Source organism: Cololabis saira, chromosome 14 (assembly GCF_033807715.1).
Source record: "Cololabis saira isolate AMF1-May2022 chromosome 14, fColSai1.1, whole genome shotgun sequence".
Taxonomy (NCBI): Eukaryota; Metazoa; Chordata; class Actinopteri; order Beloniformes; family Belonidae; genus Cololabis; species Cololabis saira.
This window is the reverse complement of record NC_084600.1, coordinates 23,582,461-23,606,587: the sequence shown is the minus strand read 5'-3', so window position 1 is coordinate 23,606,587 and position 24,127 is coordinate 23,582,461. Positions and strand designations below refer to the sequence as shown.

General features: G+C 41.0%; 1 protein-coding gene across 1 annotated transcript; it reads left to right on the top strand.

Annotated features, from left to right (window-relative positions):
* The first annotated feature begins 1,945 nt into the window (after positions 1-1,945).
* si:dkey-250d21.1 (uncharacterized) lies at positions 1,946-24,118 on the top strand. The gene is made up of 11 exons (XM_061740202.1): positions 1,946-2,271; positions 7,472-7,592; positions 11,358-11,465; positions 11,551-11,587; positions 11,741-13,527; positions 13,616-13,643; positions 15,315-17,083; positions 18,685-18,733; positions 18,820-20,618; positions 21,811-21,847; positions 21,945-24,118. The coding sequence occupies exons 1-11, from the start codon at positions 2,195-2,197 to the stop codon at positions 23,477-23,479; spliced, it is 7,347 nt and encodes a 2,448-aa protein (XP_061596186.1). The 5' UTR covers positions 1,946-2,194; the 3' UTR covers positions 23,480-24,118.
* Positions 24,119-24,127: the final 9 nt, after the last annotated feature.

The window sequence follows — 24,127 nt, the reverse complement described above, 5'->3', positions numbered from 1 at the left end:
ATAAAATAATGCGTTGCCACGAGATATTAACTCGTGGCCACGCATTATTATTATTTATATTTTTTTCAAATGTAAACTAGAGTCCTTTACTGGGTATTCCTTTACCACAAAAACACAAACACATTACAGTTTGGTTCAACTTCATAACAATGCGTTGTGTTGTGAAAGATCTCAATTTCAATTGCAATTGTTCTCTGCACTTCCATCACTGTCTGGTTCACTGAACATCCTTAATTGAATAAATGACACGACAGTGCCATCTTCTATATAAATTCAAGTTAATTCCTACTCTGCTCGTTTTAAACAGACTTTTTCTTCCTGCTGTCTGGTTCACTGTGGTTTGGATCGGCCACCAACTAGACAGGCATAGACTGCAACGGACAATTATGTCTGCGGAGAGGATAATTGGGACTAACCTCCCATCTATCCAGGACCTGTACCTGTACAGGACCAGGAAACGGGCAGGTAACTCTTCAGACCCCTACTCCCCTCTGGACGGCGCTACAGAGCTCTGTACGCCAAAAACCTCCAGACTCAGAGACAGTTTCTTCCCCCAAGCTGTTGCTCTGGTGAAGTCTCATCACTCATAGAGTCTCAGAGTAATCAATCACTGTGCAATAATAATAATAATAATAATAATAATAATAATAATAATAATAATAATAACACAATCATATACTGTAAAAATGCACCTTTCAATAACCATGTCTACCTCAAACTGCTGCACCTTTCACTTTAAAAAAAAAATTGTATATGTAACATAGTTGCCTAGTACTAGTGTGCTGGAGGATTCCCATGAGGCAGACAGACCATAGACATGTATACATGTATATATGTCCATGAGGCAGACAGTGCTTTGGTCAACACATATCTGAATTAATGTGCACTCTCCTGTACCCCTATTCTGTTCAATGCTGCAGAATAAACACCCTTGAGCTGTTACCACCATATGAGTTCCAGAGTGAGATTAATGCAGAGAAGACATACATCGGTCACATATATATGTTAATAAGAGCTGTCATTTTCTTATTTACTGTACAGTGAGCGAAAATAAGTCAAATTCCCTGTCTTGTTTGACCTGACTTGGTCAAATAAACATGATTCTGATTCTAAAGAAACACTATTTAACAGCCTAGTCATAAACAGGAGGTGACCCTGCAAATAGAGAAAAAACACCAGTGTAGAATCTTATAGAAAAATCCTTCAAACCTTTAAACAATTTCAATTTCAATTTCAACAAGATAGTATTCAAAGCAAAGGTAATGGACACATATATAGAAACACAATAAGCAAACAAAGAAGAATGCACACATGCATGAGATAAAATGACAATTTAAATTGGTTTTGTCGGTTTCCTTAGCATCTTTTCACTTTCTGTTTTCAGAGCTATCATTATTATTATTATCATTATTATTGCTATTATTACTATTATTATTATCATCATCATCATCATCATTATTGTTATTATTATTATTATTATTATTATTATTATTATTATTAGTAGTAGTAGTAGTAGTAGTAGTAGTAGTAGTACTAGTATTTTGTGTAGACTTATCCTTTTAACATAATAGAATATAAAAAAAGAACAAATTAAGTATCATAACTTATTATACTTAATTTGTTCTTTTTTTATATTCTATTATGTTAAAAGGTGGGCAAGATAAGCTTTATGCTTCAAGCCCAGACCTTTTCGGTCAAATAATCACAATGTTGACCAGGGAAAAACCTGTGTTATCTTGTTTGTTGATTTTTGTTTGTGATTGACCGAAATAAATATTAACTAACTACCGGTAACTAACAATTTCATAAAATCCTAGCGTTTTGTACGTTTCAATGAACACGGTGCGGGAATCCTCTTGAGCATAAGGCCCTTTGGCAGGGCGCTGCGGCGCCACAGCGCCCTCTGCTGGCGGCCGCGGGGAGCAGCAGGAGCAGCGCGGAGCAGTTCCTGGTTGGTGTGGACGGTAGCACGCTGTCGGCGTCTGCTAGCTCAGCTCGCAACTCCAACTTTTGAGAGCATGGAATCAGTCGCCTCCTAGTTTTCCAGCGATACGATAAATAGGAAATAACACTCGAATCGGGCTGCGTAAGTTGCAGATTTCCGTAAAGGCATGACTCTGTAAAGAGTTTGTTTGTAGTAGACTTCCCCAGCTTGCGCCCGCCAGCTAAGCTAGCTAGCCACACTGCATCCAAGATGAGTGAAAGCTGCGCTGCAGCCAACTGTGACTACCAGCAGGGCGCTCTCTTCAGCTTCCCCTTGGATCCGGAGAGGTAAGCTGTTTTCATGCCTGCGTGGTGGAGAAACGAGCAGAATAAGCGTGTTAGCCGAGCGTTAGCCTGGTAGCGCGCTAAAGCCTGCGTTAAATCGACGCAGAGCCTACGCCGTAGGGTACGCGGAGACGCGCGCCGCTACGGCGTACGCTCTGCGTCGGTGTGACGCGGGACCATAAATCAGCCGTAACAGTGACACACTAATGGCGCAGTCTCACGTTACTGCTGCGAGGAAAGTACACGACTAATGCCGTGTTTTCACCCACGAGAGAGGCCAGGGGCGGATGCAGTCGAGGGATATTTGCACGCTTCGTTTAACTTTGGTTCAAATGATTCGTGCACGGAGAAACGGTACAATTAAAAACTTTTTTTTTTTGTTATTTAAATCAACAAACGCTGCAGGGCAACTCACGACGAAAATAGCTCTAATTTACAGCTCATATTTTTACCCCCTGCGTTTCCCGAATGTTCTAACTCAATGGTAATTCAGCAATTAAATAAAAAGTACCCACATAAATAAGTATGTTGTAGTAACAGGTGATAACTTTTATTGTAACGTGATCCGTCCACATCTCCCATTTCATTGAAACTTTTCTGCAATATGAAGTATCGATTTCAGTGGCGTCAATTCAGTCGAAGCTAAGGTATGGCAATGTTTTGAGTCACAGAACTTCACTAGAGTATCAATCAATACGTCCAGCGAATACTCATCACAGAAGTCTGCTATGGAGCTTATCTGTGTGGTCAAGAAAATTGGAACTTTTTCAAATGCAGTCTCGCTCACTGCAAAAACTCAAAATCTTACCAGGAATATTTGTCTTATTTCTAGTTAAAATGTCTCATTTTTAGCCAAAAAATCTTTTTACACTTAAAACAAGAGTCATTACCAGAAAAATAACTTATTTGACCATTTTCACCTGTTTCAAGTAAATTTTCACTTGAAAAAATCTTGTTCCACTGGCAGATTTTTCTACTTATTTTAAGTGAAAATCTACTTGAAACAGGTGAAAATGGTTGTTTTTGAGTCTTGTCTTAAATGTAATGAGATTTTTTTTTTTACTAAAAATTAGACATTTTAACTAGAAATAAGACAAATATTCTTAAGATTTTGCGTAAAATAACTAGTGAAATCGATCATGTTGTTCTGATTTGCATTTGTAGTTATTCTATATGTATTGAGTAATAGAATAATCAATACAAATAGACAGAGTAATTCCATAAATGTATTTAAAAAAACAAACATTTACATTTTCCCTTGAAGCCAAGGTGTGGCGGCTGCCGTACCTTGCCATACCCAATTGACGCCCCTGATCGATTTCCCCGTATAACATTCACCACGACTCATTTATGGTCATTTATGGTTGGCTAGAAACATCTCACATGGTTCAGTCTCAGTATAGGTGGGCAACAAGACTAGAGAAACAATGTTTAACTTTTAATTCCGTTATGGTTCATGAGTTGCCCAATATGTGCCTATACTTAGTTTTTATTGAGTTTCATTTATTTTGATCCATCCCCTTTTATTTTGCACAATTAAGCCATAAAATCCCTGAACAACCTCATGTCTTTATTGACTAAGTCTCTACCTTGAAGTTATTTTAAACTATCAAAGCAGAAATGGATGGATCTTATTTCTATTTACTGTGCATCAGACAATATTTCAGTTAAGTGACCCTGAACAAGACAAATTGACAAACTGTTTTTATTGTGCAGATAGGAGTTAATTTCTGTTCCAACTGTCACTAGAATACATTTTGATTACAGCCAAAGTTCTGTTGATTCAACTCAATATATTTGTTCTTTTCAACAAATGCATTGCCAGAATAAAATACTTAAGAAATCCCACATAAATAAAAACTAAGTATGTTGTAGTAACAGGTGATAACTTTTATTGTAACGTGATCCGTCCACGTCTCCCATTTCATTGAAACATTTCTGCAATATGAAGTATCGATTTCCCCGTATAACATTCACCAAGACTCATTTATGGTCATTTATGGTTGGCTAGAAACATCTCACATGGTTAATCTCAGTATATCTGTGGGCAGGACGTCCTCCAGGTAAGATGGGGAAATGCTGCAAACACTTCGCAGATCTGAACATATTCATGTTGAGTTAAACTGCGAATTTGTCACCATCCTGGTTTTATTATGAGCCTTTGTAAACATTGTTTACTTTGTAAACATTTATGGGCTGCGGTTGGTTGCCTTGTTGTTGGTTAAAAACTTACCTGCTGCACTTTACTGCCCTTACTTTTTAACAACTTGTGCTTTTTTAGTATTTTACCTCTTTTCTTATCATTTTATTTGTTATTTACAGTTTAATTGTGTCTTGCCGCTTTAAATGTTGATGTAAAGCACTTTGAATTGCCTTGTGTTGAATTGTGCTTTACAAATGAACGTGCCTTGCCTAGAAACATCTCACATGGTTAAAGGAGCTGTATGTAAGAGCAATAATAAAACGAATCATAAAATTACCCCGATATGTCAACAGACATTTAAAAATCATGTTCATTTCAAATACTTATGTCACTGACAACAGCACTCAAGCCAGGATATTCCAGTTTTTAAAAAGAGGAGTTGCAGCCCTCAACTGATGTTTATGTTGTCATTTTTTGTTTTGGCCTGAAGCTCCACCCTCCACCTAACTCCCAATCACCAAGTCAGTATTGTTTCTGAAGCTCCACCCTCCACCTATCTCCCAATCACCAAGTCAGTATTGTTTCTGAAGCTCCACCCTCCACCTATCTCCCAATCACAAAGTCAGTATTGTTTCTGAAGCTCCACCCTCCACCTATCTCCCAATCACCAAGTCAGTATTGTTTCGGCATCCGGGTTGCCAGCTCGGCTCTAATTATCGCAGCCATGGCAGCCTACGTTCCTGCTGCATTCTGCAGCCTACCTGGCAACCTCTGGTCGGGGGGAGGAGGGGGAGGGTACACGCCGCTCAACAATATTTTGAAAGTGACTGCAGTACCAGTTTTGGACATTTCTTACAGACGGCTCCTTTAAATCTCAGTATATCTGTGGGCAGGAAATCCTCCAGGTAAGATGGGCGGAAATGCTAAAAACACATAGCAGATCGGAAAATTTGTGACCATCCTGGTTTTATTATGAGCCTTTGTAAACGACCCAATCTCGTCTGTGTTTACTGGGCTCGTTGATAGAGCCGAGCTGTGTGTAGAGCAGGGAAATCCTTGGTGTGAGGAAGGATGCGATGAAAGCAAAGGGCTCATGTGAGGGGACAGAACAGTAGTTTCAGTCATCTGCAACCTTTTTTCTTTCTCATCCCATCACCACCGAGGGTGGGTGGTGTTGGAGATGATGTAAGTGGCTATGCTGTCTCCTCTTCATTGATGCAAATCAGATCGCTGCAACAATTTTTGACGTAAATGAGCAAAAGCAAATCTGTCCCAGACGGATTTTATTCCTCTAACTTGTGTTGATGGTTCTTGCTGCTGACTGTATGTGTGGTGTTGTGCAGAAATAAGTTAATGCAGAATATCTGCATGCTTGCAAAGATTGTTTGTGTGTAAGAGTACTTACTGTCAGTAATTGGTTAATTTCTATAATCCTGCAGTTTTAGGATATTAGTTTGAATATGCTGTATAAAATATTAATACAAAAACAGGGATGCCAGTTGAACTGTAGATGTGACAGTTGATTGACTATTGATCAGAATCATCCAGTTTCAGTATCAAACATTATTGTTGTTATGGTAATAACTTTTTCTAGCTGGTGCATGCATGATATAGATGCACTTTAAATCAATTTTTGGGGATTGGTTGATAAGTTTTTGTTTTCCCAAAACATTTGGACATAGGACTTTACCCAACACTTAAAACATCATCACTTTGCTAAACATTATCAACGTTATGAAGCTGACACCGGCCAAAAGGTTGCACTAAAGATAGTACACCTTTTAACAAAATCAAAATGAGGCAATATCTGTCAGATTAACAGTCAGGCATGTTCACAGGCAGCCCTGTGTTGTTAAACCTGACACTGCCCCTTGTTTTGTTTAATTGTTTTGTTTAATGAAATAATTTTTCACATGTAAGAACTCCGACCCATTTCTACGTGAAGAAATAATATGCAGTGAAAAACCCAGGCGAAGCGAACCATATGTGTTAGGAACTTTCTGGGACATTTAAAGGCAGTGTGAACCCCTGTCACCATGTGTCCTTATGGGTTAAAGTTGAATTGATAAATCTTTATTTTAAGTTTAGCAAAAAAAGAAAGAAAAAGGTCCAACATATCAGCCAACAACAAAAAGAAAATCTGCATCATAAGTCTGCTGTTGGCTGCCCTGATTTCTAAAAATCACCTCTAATCTGTGTCATAATCTAAAAAACCTAGTCTGGGATCGTGGTTTAGCTACAGCAGCGCAGTCGTTTCAATTCGTACAAGTGTTGACACAAGACTAGGAAAACATGAGCGTTGAAAGCTGAGATGTCAACATGACTTGTACTATGCAAACCAGTAGGTCAGGTATTTGTGGCTATAAAGTGACAGAAGAAACACACACACATATAAAGGTTTTATTTCTATCCTAGCAACACAGCTGCATGGATTTATTCTAAATTAAATGCATAAAAACTGGAACAACAACAACACTCCATGTAAATTAACATCTAAACTGCTATTGATGTTGAGTGTTGTTGCATATTGCATGTGTTAATGTTTTAATTGTGAAACATTTTCAATATTTCCTGCAGCCCTTATTTACAGTATGCTATGCTGAAGTATTATTTGTTGGCACTGTACTATATAATCTTTTTTTTTTTTTCATTCCAGTTGTAAAAGTAAGGCCAGAGTCTCTGAAAAAGTGTTGAATTCCCACTGATGTGAACAGCCACCCTCATTTTTATCTTCTTTGAAAATATTTCCTGTGTATTTGTCATTTTTTAGATAAAAATAATTAGGAACTGCTAGCAGCTCAGACAGAGTTCAATATGAACTCTCAGCTTGATATTGAGCACAGCCTTTTCCACCATGACTCCATCAGTTTTTGTTTCACTCGTTTATCTGTATATGTGTGAACGGGTGACGGTCATGTATGCTGCCGTACCTCAGTAAACAACGTTTCACTCTGATCTCTGACCTTCGATGGCTCGGATGGATGTTGAGGCAGTGGTCCAGTGTTTTGACTGTTGACCGTTTAAATCCCTGAGTCTGTGTTTACTGTCTGTATTTTTCAGGTGTAAACAATGGTTGACGAACTGTTGCCGCCCAGACTTGGCGCCACAACCACCAGAGCAGTTGCACAAGGAGTACAGACTTTGTGCCAAGCACTTTGAGCCCTCTATGATCGCTGATCAGGTAAGAAGCAAACATGCCCCTTGCAAAGTTGATAAACAAAGAAAAAGGGTCATTACTTTAGTTGAGGCTGCCCCTCTTAATTGACAGCCTAAATGAATGAATATAGATAAATAAAATGTAAGGTAATATTCCAGAATTAGGACACATGCTCTCATTGATTGAGAGTGAATTGATACATCCACACATTTGATTAATTGTATGAAATAGGGATGGGCGGTATGGACTAAAAAATGTATCACGGTAATTTCTGGCATTTATCCGATAACAATAAAAATGACGATTTAAAAAAAAATACCAATTCAACTCCACCTTTTTTAACTATAAATCTATCTCGCTCTCAGATCCGCCATGTTTGTTACACAAAAACGTCATCAACGGGAATTTATCCTTCTTTCTTTCTTTCTTTTCTTTCTTTCTTTCTTTCTTTCTTTCTTTCTTTCTTTCTTTCTTTTCTTTCTTTCTTTCTTTCTTTCTTTCTTTCTTTCTTTCTTTCTTTCTTTCTTTCTTTCTTTCTTTCTCTTCTTTCTTTCTTTCTTTCTTTCTTTCTTTCTTTCTTTCTTTCTTTCTTTCTTTCTTTCTTTCTTCTCTTTCTTTCTTTCTTTCTTTCTTTCTTTCTTTCTTTCTTTCTTTCTTTCTTTCTTTCTTTCTTCTTTCTTTCTTTCTTCACGTACGTTGTGCGTGGATTTAACGCAGAACCATAAATCAGCTTTACACAAAAACATCAACGGGAATTTATCATTTTTACCGCGAGATGATAAATTCTTATTGTGAGGAATTTTTTTGACGGTTTATCGTGAACGGTAAAATATCGCCCATTCCTAGTATGAAATATATTTTGTACATATCAGGATTTTTTGCATTTAACTGAGCAGCCACGGCCCGACTGCAGCTAGTTGGAGCCTCTTCACTGGTCCAGCAGGATGTTTCATACCACTTCTCCACCAAGTGCCTGGGGTGCTGGTTCAGAGCCAGCCACTACCTCAGAACCAGGTCTTTGTTACAGAAACCTAAAGCACTGGCGCCAGGACGTGGTCTTAACTAGTCTCATCTGGTCCAGAGCAAAGAACTGCCACCATTAGAGGCTACGTGGTTTGGTGCTGGGGTTATAGATGTGGGGAGTCATTTCCAATCAACATTTTAACTACATTTAAGAACACAATTGTCCTTTTTATTCATGTACCTTCTCAAGTGTTTTAATACGGCTCACTGATGTTTATAGGTCACACTGGATCATTGTTTGTAAATCCCAGAGGTAGCGGTGCTCATAAATACCAGTCAGCATTTAGACATGCAGGTTAGGGTAGGAAAGAGACTTTTGTTTCCAGCAACATTTATAAATACATCCAGGTGATGGTTGCACTGACCCTAACGACAATGAGACAAACACCGTGAACTGTCCGGATAAAATGTCTCTTAGCGCAATGCTTGTCTGCAGATGAGGGATCAGCAACCCGCGGCTCCAGAGCCTCATGCGGCTCTTTAGCGCAGCCCTAGTGGCTCCTGGAGCTTTTTCAAAAATGTTTGACCTTTTTTTTCCTTTTTTTCTTCTTTTTTTTTCTTCTTTTTTTTCTTCCTTTTTTTCTCTTTTTTCCTTTTTTTTCTTCTTTTTTTCCTTTTTTCTTCCTTTTTTCCTTTCCTTTTTAATCTCGACATTTCGACTTTCTCGAACTTTTGACTTTTTTCTCAACATTTCGACTTTTCTCTCGACATTTTTATTTTTTTCTTAACATTTACACTTTTTTTATCGACATTTCGACTTTTTTCTCAACATTTACAAGTTTTTTCTCGAGATTGTACCTCAACAATAATCTCGACATTTTGACATTTTTCCTAGAAATTTTGACTTTTTCTCATCTTTTCGCCTTTTTCTCAACATTTTGACTTTTTTCTCGACATTTTTCCTTTCACCATTTGTCTTCATTCTAAGGTTTATACAAGACCTTTCATTGTTTGCGGCTCCAGACATATTTGTTTTTTGTGTTTTTGGTCCAATACGGCTCTTTCAACATTTTGGGTTGCCGACCCCTGCTCTAGACCTAGCTACCCTAGCAGAAAGCTGAACCAGCTTTGATCTGGTTCTGAAAGGAGCTGGACTTAAAAAGGACCCGTTTTCCTCAAACCTGGATAAAACACTGTCATTTTTAATCAGAATCATAACCTGTCACATGACTATTGATTTACTTATAAACAGAAGAAGACAGTAAGCTGTTTACACTTGAATAGGATGGTGTCTTCAGTCCAGGTCCTCGAGGTTCAGCTTGTGGTTTAGGGTCTGCTCAGGTCTGTCAGTGACCCACTAATTTAATCTAGCTGTGTGAGCAACCGAACGTCTGAAATATAGGTGGTTATGGATCCTGAGGATCTGGATCAAGGGGTCTTTTAAAACATTGTTTATGTTCTACAAAGCACTTTCCAGTGTTTCTCATTCAGCCACTCAGACCCATGTGTTTCTTCTGTTACATGCTCTCTGTGTGCAGCTTTATTTGGTTCAGCGTCATGCCCAGAAACAGGAGTCCTGCTCCACACCCTGAGCCACAGCCACCCTAATGCCAAAAGTTCTGTTGGAAAACAGTCCTCATCATCCCATCGTGTTTTTCCTAATAATGCAAGCAGTCTTTTTTGAATGTGGATACATTTTTGTGTCATTTAACATCTTCAAGGCAAATATAAACTGAATATGCAATCAGTGCATGATTGTGAGGAAACGATAAACACTGAATAATTAAATGGTTTCTATGAAGAGAGTGAACTTGTGTAAGTGTTAAATCCTATTTACTTGGAATTAATATTTGAATAAATTATACCAAAAAAAATTCTCTGGAAAAAAAGCTTGGTCAAATGTTTTGTTAAATACCAAAACCTGATTTAGGTTACGGTAGTAAATCACTGATCTTTTTTTTGTTGTTTTTTTTCCAATTTCATCAACTCTCAACAGTCGCCTCAACAGTTGTGTTGTCATAAATATGTTGCACATAAAACGTTGCTGAGTCCTGGGTTGTGGTTGGTATTGGGAAATGTTTTTTTCCCCCCATATTTATATAAACTTTGGTATGATAGTTTAGGATCAGTGCCAACTTGGACAGATTTTTTTTTAATGTGCACACAAAATTATAAATTCATTGGAAAAGGCTACCGTTAGATTTGACTTAAAATATAAAATTGTCACAGAAATGTTATGAGATAGATATAACCTCATAATTGTGGCAAATATTATTTCATGCTCAGTCTAATGCTAAACTGAAGTCAGTTGAAGTTGATTTTGGAAAACAGAACATTTTATTGTCTGCCATTGTATTGGTCTTCACTGCTTTAAAAATAAGGCCAGGGCCTGTGAGCTGTTTGTCTATGTAGAGGCCTGACCCAACAGTAAACCAGACTACAATGCAAATGCCAGAATCAAAACGGTTACAGGGAAATAAACAAAGGAGTTGCAGGGAGGAGGAGGGGGGGAACAAAACTACAACAAAGCACCTTTTCATCCCAACCAAATTAGATTTAGATCACAGGTAAATAAGCCAGCAGCAGCCGTCAGCCAGCAATGAACTTCGGGAACAATGATCAAAAAATAAATGTATGAATAATGAGATTGAACTTAAATAAAAACGCATACAAAAGTAATCACAATAGCCAATGACGGAGAGAGGAGGATGATCTTTTCCAAAGATCCAGTACTAATAAATAAACAAATAACTCCAGGGTTTGGGTGACGTTACTGGGGAATTCATTCAAGTACGACTTTAACATGCTCTTGTTTTTGTTTTTCAGAGTGCGTCCAGTTGTGTTTTAACGGAAGATGCGATTCCAACAATATTTGACCCTCCGACGGCTGGGAACAAGCAGCCAGCTTGTAACAGGAAACGAACTCGAGACCCTGTAAGTATTTTATCTGACGTTTAAATGAACTCATTAACACACATGAAGACACTCTAAAGTCCAACCTCTTTCTCTTTTCATATAGTCAGAAGAAGAAGCTGCTGTAGTAAAGAAAACTAAAGGTACAGAAACTCATCTGATCACTGGGAAAAACTGAGTTTTGTTTACGTTCACATGTATTGGCTCTTGATGTAAATTGTGATTCACTGAGTGAATTTGCAGTTTTTTTTTAAATATGTTCAGTCTTTCACGTCTAATGTTTTCTTTCACGTCAGAAAATGCAGACGTGGCAGACGAGACGAAAGAGGTGGCGGGAGAGAACAGTGCAGCCGCCGAGCTGCCGACAGAAAACCAAACCCAAGAAGACTTCTCCAGCTTGAGAGCAAAAGAGACTTTGAAAGTTTATTTCAAGGAAATCCTCGCACTGACAGGGTTCAGCATCAATGGCGCCAAACTTGATGAGCCCATTGGAGGCGGACGGGGGCAGCAGGCTCTCAACAGTATCTGTGCGGAGAAAATTGACAAGAAAGAAATTCTGCAGTTCAGTGAAGACCTCATGCGGGAGGAGATCCAGAACAATCTCAGACTCGCTAGATTCTTCTCCATTCTGCTTCAGGATGTGACCAACATAGAAGGCAAGGAGCAGATTCCAGTCTTCATCAGGTCCGTCACCATTGCCGGGTTCCCCCAAAAGCACCTCGTTGGGTTCTTGCCATGCAACTTGGATCCCGAGAATCTATTTTACATGCTCCTCTCTGAGCTGCGAAATAAGTGGGGGCTGAGGATGGAGCACTGCAGAGGACTCACGTATGTTATTACAGGAAACATGTGCCAGAAGTTGCGAGATCTTACCTGCAGAATCCTGCAGGAGTTTCCACAAGTGGTTCTGTCACCAAGTGACCCATACGCATTCAACATATGGATAATTCGCTGCATGCCCGTGCCCTCAATCCAGAAGGTTGCAGACACTGTAGAGGAGGTGGCCTCGTTACTCAAGAGTACGCCAGAGCTCAGCAAGCGGTTGGAAGGGAAGATCCAGACGACGTACGGGCATTTAAAGGGGGAAGTCGACAGGATCAAAACAGGTCTCGCTGAGAATTGGGAATATGGCACCGACGCCTTCCAGACCATGCTGGAAATTCTTGAGCCGTTCCTTAACTGCATCAACGAGATCATTTCAAAAGTGGACGAAGATACTGCCGAGCAGATGGCCAAGCTTAAGCCGGTTTTGAAAAATTTCAATTTCATCATCACCCTTGTCGTTCTGAAGAACACACTCTGTTGTGTGAGCATACTTAACTCAAGTCTCAGGGGAATAATCAGCATCAGCAGTACGTTGCAGTACACAATTTCCAATGCCTTAAAGCTGGTAAGCAAATACCAACAGGAGCTTGCAATATTTCACAGGAAATGGTTTTCCGACGCAGTTGGCCGAGCAAAGAAGCTGGGAGTGGAGGTCACCAAACCGGAGGTGACTCAAGCAGACACATCTGAGACGCCGCTGGAGGACTTTTACAGAGAGACTCTGAGTCGGCCAATCTTGCAGTTTCTGGTCGCGGAGGTGAAGAGGGTGTTCAGCACGGAGATGGTGAGGATTCTCCGCTGGCTCTCGTTGGTGCCGTCTTACATGGCCGACCACAATTTCAGCATTCGCAGGGATAAAGTGGCAGACGCAAACTTGAACAACCTTGCGCGGCCGGACACGTTCTACGAAGAGCTCGGTTGCTGGGAAGTGAAGTGGAGACACGCAAGCAAGCGCAGGATCCTGCCGACCACCGTGTTTGCTACGCTGAAGATCCCCGACATCGGCTTCTACCCAAACGTGCAAAGCCTGCTGCGGGTGTTGGGCACGGTTCCCTGCGTGAACGCAGAGGCGGATGTGTACGGCCAGTACCATATGGTGCTGGAGCGGTGCCAGGCCTACCTGAAAGCCACAGCAGGGGACCAAAGGCTGTGCAGCATGGCGTTCGTGTACGTCAACCAGGACGTTCACTTCAGTGTGGAGCAGATGGTGGACTCGTACGTCCAGAAGCACCCCGACATCCTGCAGCTGCTGCAGACGGTTAGTAGAAGTTCACAAGATGAGCATCGCTCACATTTTACAGCTTTTCATCTTGAATAACATCGAATTGTGTTGCTGTTTTTTACAGGATGATACAACTGAGAGGCCAACACAAGGTGAGATGACGTGGAAGTAAATGATCTTACTTACAGACATCTGAACTAACTTGTCCAAGAGGGAAAATGAGGGCCTGTTAAATAAGTGAGCAGAAATTGGGACAGTTATTGCAAACTATTCACCAAAGAACAGGTACATTGTTTGTGTTGACATATGGAGGTATGATATCCTGAAACAGGCATCAGGATTTACGAGTATTTATCCCAAATAATCCCATAAAAAACATTGACGATAGTTATGTTCTTGGGATGGTTTTTTTCACTTTATGATAGGGGTGGGTATTGGGAAGGACCTCACGATACGATACGCATCACGATACTTGAGCCACGATACGATACAAATTGCGATATCCCGATTATGCGATATATCGCGATATTCTACATAGTTCACCGAAAATTTAAAAAATGCATTACACATCTTAAAATCCAAGTTGTGTGTGTATGTATATATATATATATATATATATATATCAGATGATAGTGATAATGCATTGGACAGACTGAGTCAAAACAATGTAATTCAAACTTTCCATTTTAATTATGCAACATATTTGCATGAAAAAACACACTGAAACACAATGAAAAGTGCAGTGTGTGCATTATTCTTAGATACAAAATACTCAAAATAAAATGCAGTGTCTCATCCACACTGAAATCACAAAATAAAGTGCAGCTAGGGGTGGGCAAAAATATTGATACGCCAATATATCGCAATACATACATTGAATATCGATATCGTATCAGGAGACTATGTATCGCGATATATTGCCGTATCAATATTTTTTCCGACCCCTACTTTATGATCAACATAGATGAATGAAAAGTTGTAAAGTTGCTGTAACCAGTGACTAAAATTACAATGTTCAGTCCTGAAACTGTTGTTTGACAGGCTAGTAAATTTCTCTGCTTATTTCTTCATTTATCTTGTACAGTCCAAAGAAAGAAGTGGTGATTGTTTCTCTCTAGCCCAAAGACTTGCAGGGAGTTTAGACTTCAGTGAAACTCCAGGTGGCTAAAATCCAGAAAGAGTTCAAATAGAAATTTTACTTCATTTTACACTTAAAAAAACAACATTTTTTTTACCCCCCTCGAGAGCACCCTGTCATGGCTTTGTGTCAGACTCTAATTGTAGCAGGCCTGGGGAAACTTTTCAGTGGATGCGACAGGAATCTTCCCTGTTGTTTAACTTGTTATTTTGTGCAGCTTTGTCATCGTCCCTTCATTTCAGTCTTGTTTTAATTGGCTTTTTCCAGAAACGTGACCGAACTTGGGTAGCCGGCGATGCAGTGTAAACCCACATCCATCTGGTTGTGTTTTATTCTGTTCTGCTGTGTGTTTGATATCGTAAATACCACGCTGCGAGTACAGTGGATGGCCCACAAGTCCTGAATGCAGAGTGTTAATCACATGCAGACAGACTCCCGAAGCATTATGGCCTATTTGTCTATACAACAATAAGAGCACAGTTTTCAGTGTGAGGAAAATACATTGCTTTTCATTCACCTAATTGGTCAAAAGTGAGAATTTCTCCCTTTTATTAAGTTGCACTCGTAATGAGTCATTCCATTATGGTAATGCCTGAATCTGAAATGCATTTCTGAACTTTTACCACGTGTTAGTGGGATTTCCAATACCTGCGTCTTCACAAGACATTCCCACATTTCATTTCAGTGGCAGCCCATGGGAACCATGCCGAAAAGGATGCTGAAGAGGAACTGCAGCTCATAAATCTAGAGATGGATGCTGAAAGGCTGGTGGAGTTGAAATGTGCAGAGACTGATAGAGAAGCTCTTAAATCTGCTTTGCAGGCTGCAGTGACGACCGCGTACAGCAGTCACAGTAGGCCACTTAGGGACACTAGTCCTGCTCAGGACGGAGAGGTGGAGTATGTGACCAAGTCTGAGATGAAAGAGGTTCTTGCAGTCTGTGAGAATGCTGTCAGGGAGGGAATCCTGCTGGAGGTGGGAACTTCCTTCTTTTCTTTGATCATCGACCGTGTTGTGATACTGGGAGATAAGGACTATCTTCCACTCTTGATCAGGTTCATGGACAGTTTTGACGTCATGCGATTAGAGCTGATGGGATTCCTTGAAGCAGATCTCGACTGTGAAATCATGGTACGTCGTCTTCTGGAAATCGTAACGGTGGAGTGGCACCTCGATTTGAATAACTGCAGAGGTCAAGCGTACCTCGGTTCTGGTGACGTTTCATACAAGCTGAAAGCCTTCGCCTGCAAAGTTCAGGAGAACTATCCTCTTGCTATAAGCACACACTGTTCTTCTTATTCTTTCAACACGTGGTGGTCAAAATCAATCCCCGTACCTGCAGTCAAAAGAGCTCTAGACACATTTGAAGAGGCCCTGATGTTTTTTGGCAGCAGTGCTGCACTGGAGAAACAGCTGGACCACGTGATAGCCTACGGTCTCAGAGAGAGCTACGAGAAGGTCCAGGAGTTACAGGGGACGTTTTGCTCTCTTTGGCAAGAGAAGCACGATTCCTACGAGGTGTTTGTGCAGATTCTCGAGCCTCTGGTCGAATTTCTTGAGAAGGTCAAAAACAATCCACAGAGATGGAAAACCTTCGAGTCCGAGCAAGCGTCAGCTCTCCTCCGCAGGGTGATGGAATTTGATTTCATCATGGCGATGGTGGTCCTGAAGAATGCGTGTTCTTTCACCAGAGAGCTGAGTGCAGGGATCCAGAAGGACCAGTTCAGTGCTGCGTCCCAGCTTTGCCAAATCAGTGGTATTGTGTCCACTCTGAACAGGGTGAAAACCAATATGAAGGTGTTCCACCAGAACTGGTTTGATGAGGCATGCGCAATCGCCCAGAGTCTCAGAGTTCAGATCGAAGTGCCTGAAAACTCTGTGCCAAGAGATGGAATGATAAAACCTGTTGGATATTACAAGGATAGCTTGAGCGTCCCCCTTGTGGACAACCTCATCAACGCTGTGAAGGATCATTTTTCCGAGGACCACAAAGAAGCTCTCAACTTCCTGTCCTTGGTTCCTTGCTCAGTGACGGTGAGCTACATGTTTGAGAGCTTGAAGTCGAAGCCTCCTCTGTACAGCAGCGACCTCCCCGATGCGGACAACTTCTTCACGGAGCTGTGTTGTTGGAGAGTGACTTGGAAGACTAAAGTGGCGTCTGTGACTATCCCCAACTCCATATTCCACACGTTACGCCTGCCGCTCATGCAGTACTTTGGGAACATCAACACACTGCTGCGGATTATGTCTGTGCTCCCCAGCACAACACTGGAGGACTGCGGCGTCGTCATGCGCCACAAGTTGTTCCAGGACTACCTGAAAAATACCAACCCGAAAGACAGGTCCCCGTGTCTGGCCATGCTGCAGGTGAGCACGGACTTCAGCCGAGACCTGGACCGCATGGTGACCCAGTGCTTGAAGGTCACGCCCCAGGCCCTGGAGGGCATTTGTCTGGTAAGTACATCTGGTTTATAAAAATCCCTTGTTAGGCTTTTCATGAGTTCAAAGAATTAATAAATTATCTATAGCGTTATTATTGATCTTGTATTTCATGTAGTTGCATTTTAACACAAGTGACAAAGTAACAAACAAGTGTTTAAAACAAAGATTCTAAGACGGTTTTCTTTTAAAGGCCTAATTTTCTGATGTGATGGCATTTTGTTCTTCCCTAATGTCATTTTCTTAATACATAATTAATCCCAAAAGGGCAAATAATTTGATGAACTTTGCTTTGAGTGATTCCTAAATTATTTTTCTTATTTGAATTTTCATGACATCGAAAGAAACGTGGCCTTTTTTTCCCCCCGCTTTAAAAGTACTTTTGTGGATGCCTGTTTTCCCCCCAAAAAATAAACTTGTAAAGTTAAGAGGCATTTAACTGCAGCTGCATAACATGCATGCAGTACTCGTAGGGCTGGGTGATATATCGAGATTTTAATATATATCGATATATTTTCAAACGCAATATGGTCTGAGACAATATCGTTTATATCGATTTTTTTTTTTAATGAATTTGATATAGCTTATTTTGTGACAAATTGACTTGAATGTTTTATTTGAGATTTGCACAAATGTTTTGTTATTTGCACAACTGTCAACCTCAGTGGAAAAGTCTGCCTGTTACTGTCTACATTGTATTAATTGCACAGTGTATTTTAATTTAATTGTTATGCAGGAAAGGGATATTTGTTTTATTTTATTCAAGAAGTATTTTTATTCTATATATGGAGGCAGTTTATTTTTATTTAACTTGTTTCATACATTTTGATACAGTGTATTTTAATTTAATTGTTATGCAGGAAAGGGATATTTGTTTTATTTTATTCAAGAAGTATTTTTATTCTATATATGGAGGCAGTTTATTTTTATTTAACTTGTTTCATACATTTTGATATTGTGCAGACCTCTGTTAACAAAGGTACCTGTGTGACATTTGGCACGAGGCTTTGTATTAAAACTGACAGTTTTTTTAAGGGTTTGCCTCAGAAAAAAATGAAGCTAACAGAGATGCTATGCTATAATGCTTTGGTGGAAACCCCAATTATGGCACAGAAAAAATATCGAGTATCGCCATTCAGCTAGAAAATATCGAGATATGACTTTTGGTCCATATCGCCCAGCCCTAAGTACTCGTCCCGCTCTTGCCAGTCTGAGGTTGTTTGCCATCACCTGTCATATCTTCATCCCTGGTCCTCGGCGACCGCTGTTCTACGTGTTTTAGATGTTGCTCAGCTCCAACACACTCCTGATTCATATGATTGGATCACCGTCAGCTTGTCATCAAGGTCTACACAAGTATGTCGATGTTCCACTAATTTGAGCCAGGTGCGTCAGAGCAGAGCACCATCTAAAACATGCAGGACTGTGGGTTGGGAGGACCAGGGTTGAAGAGCATTGCTTTACAGCAAATGCTGTACCTCGTTCAAGATTGTTGCACATCTCCTACATGTGCAGCTCTCATGTTGTAAAGTAAGAAAAACGCTGCCTTCACTTGACTTGTTTTAGTGATCACATAAATATCAGAATAACTTTAATACGCCCGGCTTTTCTTGCAGGACAAGGAATCAAAGAGTCTCATCAGGAATGCTGAAAACAACATGGAAGGTAGGATTGTTGGGGGTTTGTCATTCCTTCTTTCTGCCATGGTTTGAGTATCTGTCATCAACACTGCTTTCTTCTTGTGTGTTTAGTTGATTGTGTCAAAGAGGAAGCCGAGGAGACCAAAGTTCAGCAATTCCCTGAAAGGATGCAGGACCAAGACATGAAACCAGCAGATGAGAACGGACACGTAGGGGACAACCGTCAGAGCGTGGCGACAGTTTTTAGACTAGCCGCTCTCCTGGGGAAGCAGAATCGCAGTCTGCTCGACCTCTCTGAAGAAGAGGGAGAACCACTTGTTCAGGAGCTCAAAATGTGCCAGTGGTTTGGCAACGACGGCAAAAGCACACCATCTATTAGTGACGACGACCTGTTGAACCTCCTCATCAATGGAATCAGAGATATCATCCTCAAAGAGATGCAGGAATCCCCTTTCTTCTCACTTATCACAGACAAGCCTGTCGGAACTGCTGACGAGACCCACCTACCTGTTTTTGTCAGGTATGTTGGGGAGTCTGCACCCAAAGTGGAGCTGATGGGTTTCCTACCGTTTAATGAGGGCTCTACCGTTGATAGACAAGCGAGCCACCTTGCGAGGGTTCTCACTGAAGAGTGGGGCCTCCCCATGTCTCAGTGTCGAGGGCAGGCGTTCATGCATTTGGGCTCAGGTTGTCAAAGCCTGAAAAAAATGTCTCTAGATTTCCTCAAGAGCCACCCGCTCTGCGTCGTGACACCCAGCGAGTCTTGCGGTCTTGCCCATTGGCTGGCCAGTAGTGTGCCTTGTCCTTCGGTGACAAAAATGCTGGACGTCGCAGAAGACCTGCTGCTGTTCTTTGATGAATCTCCTTGCCTGGAAGGGCAGTTGGCGCAGGCTGTCGATGGGCTCCTGAATATGCCGAGAGAAGCTTTAGATGAAGTACCAGAAACGTGTTACTCGAGGTGGAAAAAGAGGGAGGACTTCTTTGACGTCCTCACCGACACACTGGAGGGCGTTCTGAGCTGCCTGGATGCCGTTAGTTCCAGTGCCACCGGTACCAAGTCCATGCATGCACAAGTCCTCTCCACTGCTCTGAGGAACATGGATTTTATTGTCACCCTCGTGATTTTGAAGAACGCATGTGCTCCCCTTCGTAACTGTAGCACTGTCTTCCGCTGCGGAAACCCATCTGACATCCTCTGTGAGGTGGAAAAAATCCCCTCAATCATTGAGACTCTTGACAAAATGCTAGGAAACGTGAGCGCTCTTCACTCCACGTGGTTTGAGCACGCTTTCCAGTTGGCAACCAAGGTAGCTCCTGAACAAGTGTGTTTTTCAGAGGAAGCCAACAGCTATGATTCTCCAGAGATCTACTACAGAGAAAATCTGAGTGTCCCACTCTTGCGAAGTCTTATCGATGAAATGAAATATTGCTTCTCAGACAACCACTTGAAGGCCTTGTCAGTCCTTACATTGCTGCCTTCTTGCAATCCACAATCCATGCTGTCGGAGTCCCAAGACAACCCTTTCAGCATCTACCTGACAGATCTTCCTGATCCCGAAGCTGCTGAGCAGGAAATCAATACCTGGGCTGCTGTTTGGAGTGAAAAATACCAGGATGTGGCTCCTCCGACGTCCATCGCTGAAACCCTTGTCCATCCTGAATCCAAGAGCCACCCGGCGGTTTCCTTGCTGCTTCGGCTCGTGGCGGTCCTGCCCAGCGTTAGCATGGAGTGTGACCTGATGAAGACCACTCTCAACTCGCTGAGGGATCTGTTTAACAACACTATTTGCAGAGGCAGCAGAACGGACCGAGTGATGCTGCTCTCTCACTGCACGACCCTGCAGAGACTGCCAGAAGTCATCGTCAAGAGCATGGAAGTTGATCCAGAGAGCACTACGTGTCTTTCCCAGGTAAACGAAATCAGCCGTGTTCATACTTGTGAATCTCTTTTTGTTTTCAGGGAGCACAATATTTCCTCTTTTTTTTTTTTTTTTAATTTTATTAAGTTCTTAACTCAAAATCAACATGGCAAATGTTTTTTTTTTTTTTTTTAGTTTAATTAAATTTTACTTTATTTAATATTACAGTTCCAAACAAACAATGGGAGATTTAATACCAACTACCAAATCCTGGAATAAGCATTGTTGTAATCTCACAATGATTACTCTTGGTTTTGGCAATAAAGAACACATATTTTTAGCCTTTGGTTGACCTTAAACTGTCACTGAGGATGAAGATAATTTGATTTCTTGACAATTAAGACACTCAAGAACAAGTGCACTGACATAATACATCAGAACAGATTTTTTTCTTCTGCACAATGTCAGGGCGTAGCCACACTCTGCTCCTCTCACAGATAATTGAGAATAAGGAAGAAAAAGAACCTGGATATTTTATTACATCCAGAAAAATTTCCAGTAATCAAACGACCAGTCTACCTCACATATTGTGTCTCATTATATCATGAGCAACAACCACAACCTAATTTCTGGTTATCAAACGGGCTAAAAATGTCACAGCAGAGTATCAGTTATAACACTTACAAATGGTTTTGATTTCATTTCATTCAATCTATCACTAAAGCATTCTCTTAAAGCTATCCAAACAAAATTTGGATTGTATTTTTTTTTCTTTAATAAAAAAAAAAAGATGCTGAGAACATGTGATCAAAATTTTTCTAATTCACCAAAACTGAAGTTTAGCCTGAATATTGTCAGTAAAATATCCCATCTGCTGTATTCTGAATAATTCATTTAGATTTTTTAAATTTTGACCACAGTAATTAATCACACAATGTGTACTCTGAAGCTTTTTCTGTAAAACTTAACATTTGCTTATTGATGCAATGACATTGATGTCATTTCACTTCCTCAGATGAATGTCCTTGTAGCACATATGTCACAATCTACAGCTCTGTGTGTTTGTGTTTTGATGGTTTTTATTCCGTCAAAATTGTTTGCATAGTCTGTAATTTGGACTTCACAACACCAGACTTGAGCGGTGGCAGCAGTCACACAGACCCATTTAAAATTCATATTGCTGAAACACTGTTTTATCTGCAAGCTGTTATGTTACTGAAGTTGTTGCATATTTATTTATTAGGTGCTGGGAACTTTGGAAAAATTGAAATTAGTCAAAGGTAAGTAGATTTGTGATAACTAAATAACATAAATGTGCTGTTCTAATTGTGAGTTCGAGGGAAGAATCGATCAATTTCTTTTTTTTTTTAAAATCAGGAGGCCTTGAATTAAAACTAGAAGAAGTAACAGAGCCACAAAGCTCCAGCACAGCTGAGAAACCTGCCGACGGAGAGCTGAAATCAGCCGACGAGGACCTGATCCTGGAAGTCGTACAAGGACCGAGAACAGCAGTGTCGTTCTATGAGCCGCAGCTGCGTGAGCAAATCATCAAGGAACTCTGGGACTCTCAGTTCTTCACAGTTGTAACTGAGAGGGTGGTTGAGATTGATGGCGAGCCCTATGTGCCCTTGTGCATCAGGTACCTTAACAAAGAGGACATCCAGTGTGAGGAAACGCTAGCTTTCATCCCTTTCGTCGGAGGCTCTGTTGTCCTCACCGAAGCTATTGAAACGGCTCTGTCTGAGAAGTGGGGGCTCAACATGGAGTATTGCAGAGGACAGGCCTTGCTGAGTGTTGGTGAGGTCGGAGCTCAGATGAGAGCTGTGAGTGTAGCCATCGCTAACAAATACCCTCACGCTGTTAGAACTGTCAGCTCGGCTTTATCTCTCAGTGGCTGGCTGGCTAAATCTTCTCCTGCTGCAGAGGCAGCGGATGGTGCAGTCCTCATAGCTAAACTCTTACACTGGCTCACAGAGGATGCAGACCGCCAGAACAAACTGGAGGACATGATCATTAATGTGTTCCAGCAGGATGAAGGAAAGGCCAATGAGTTGAGGGACAAACTTGTCAAGAACTGGGACAAGAGTCATGAAATGCATGAGGTGATGGTAGAGATTTTAGAAGCAGTCATGCTCTGCTTGAAAGAGCTGGAAGAGGAAGGAAGTACTTCGAACCAGCAACAAGCATCACAGTTCTTAAATGCAATCAGAAACTTTGAGTTTATCCTTTCTACCGTGGTGCAGAAGAATGTCTTGAGTTTCACAAAAAAGTTGAGCCAGTCTCTTCAGGGCAAACCCTTAGATATGTTGCTTGCTGTGAATAACTTGCCTGATCTCAAAGCATCCATCGGTAAAATCCAAAGTGATATTGACATCCATCACAAGGCCTGGTTTGAGGAAGCGGCCGCCCTGGCCTGCAAACTCCACGTCGCAATGCTGCATTCAGTGCTGCTGGAGCCATTGAGCGAGTTTTACAAAGAATCCATTAGTGTAAAGGTGGTGGAGCACTTGATAGCAGAAATCAACGACCTCTTCACAGAAAAGGTATTGGATACCCTGAGATGTCTGGAGATTGTGCCTTACGCAATGTCCAAAGTCGAAACCAGCATTCTCAGCGGTCTTGTGTTCCGCCTGTACAAGGAGGACTTGCCCGATCAGGCCTCCCTCCACTCTGAGATGAAGGCGTGGAAGGAGAAGTGGTTGGATCCTCTGGCAGGCTATCTTCCAACTACCGTGCTCGATACGCTCAAGACGTCACAGATCAGAAGTTTTAGTAACATTGAAACTCTCCTCAGACTCCAGGTTATCTTGCCCTTTTCGAGGAGGGAGAGCAACTTCAGGCAGGGAAAACGAAGCTTGCAGGAGTTCATTCAGCAAAGGAGGAGATCTCTCAAGGAGCTCCATCCTCTGTGAGAGTTGCAGGTCTTCCATTAGCAGATTTGAGCAATGTGGTGGACGTCCACACCACTACACTGAAGGACTAATGTGTTCCACCCTCATCATGAACTTCTGAACAGTTTCCCTGTACATTATTGATTGAATTATGTTCCTTTGATTGTCCTGCAAAGCCCTATCCTATGAGCTGTCTCTTCTTCTTTTTTTTTTTTTTTTTTTTACTTCTGTAGTTTGTACAGTTTTACTTCCCAATGGGACCAGTATCGTTGAAGAAAAAAAATAAAATTTAAACAAAAAAAAAAATTAGCAACCCCCCACTGACAGTTATCAATGCTTGTGTGCCTTGATGAGAAACTAATAGAAGTTTAAAAAATGTCCCATTAGCTTTTTTGAAAATAACTATTTTTTCCATTACCAGAAGCAACCAGACTGGCGTATGCATCACTGTCATCAGCTCATTCCAGTTATTAGATTGCACCCTCTCTTTCCTAGGCACAACGGTAGAAATGATTAGTTCTGTCATGTTTTCTGATGATTTCCCACAAATCCTGTCTCGGTGCAGGGATGAATTTGCTGTAAACGTATCTTTGAGAAGAATGTTTCCTTGATAGGAAAACCTTCATATATATTTGTCAAAAAAGTAATAAAACAATCCAAAAAGATGTA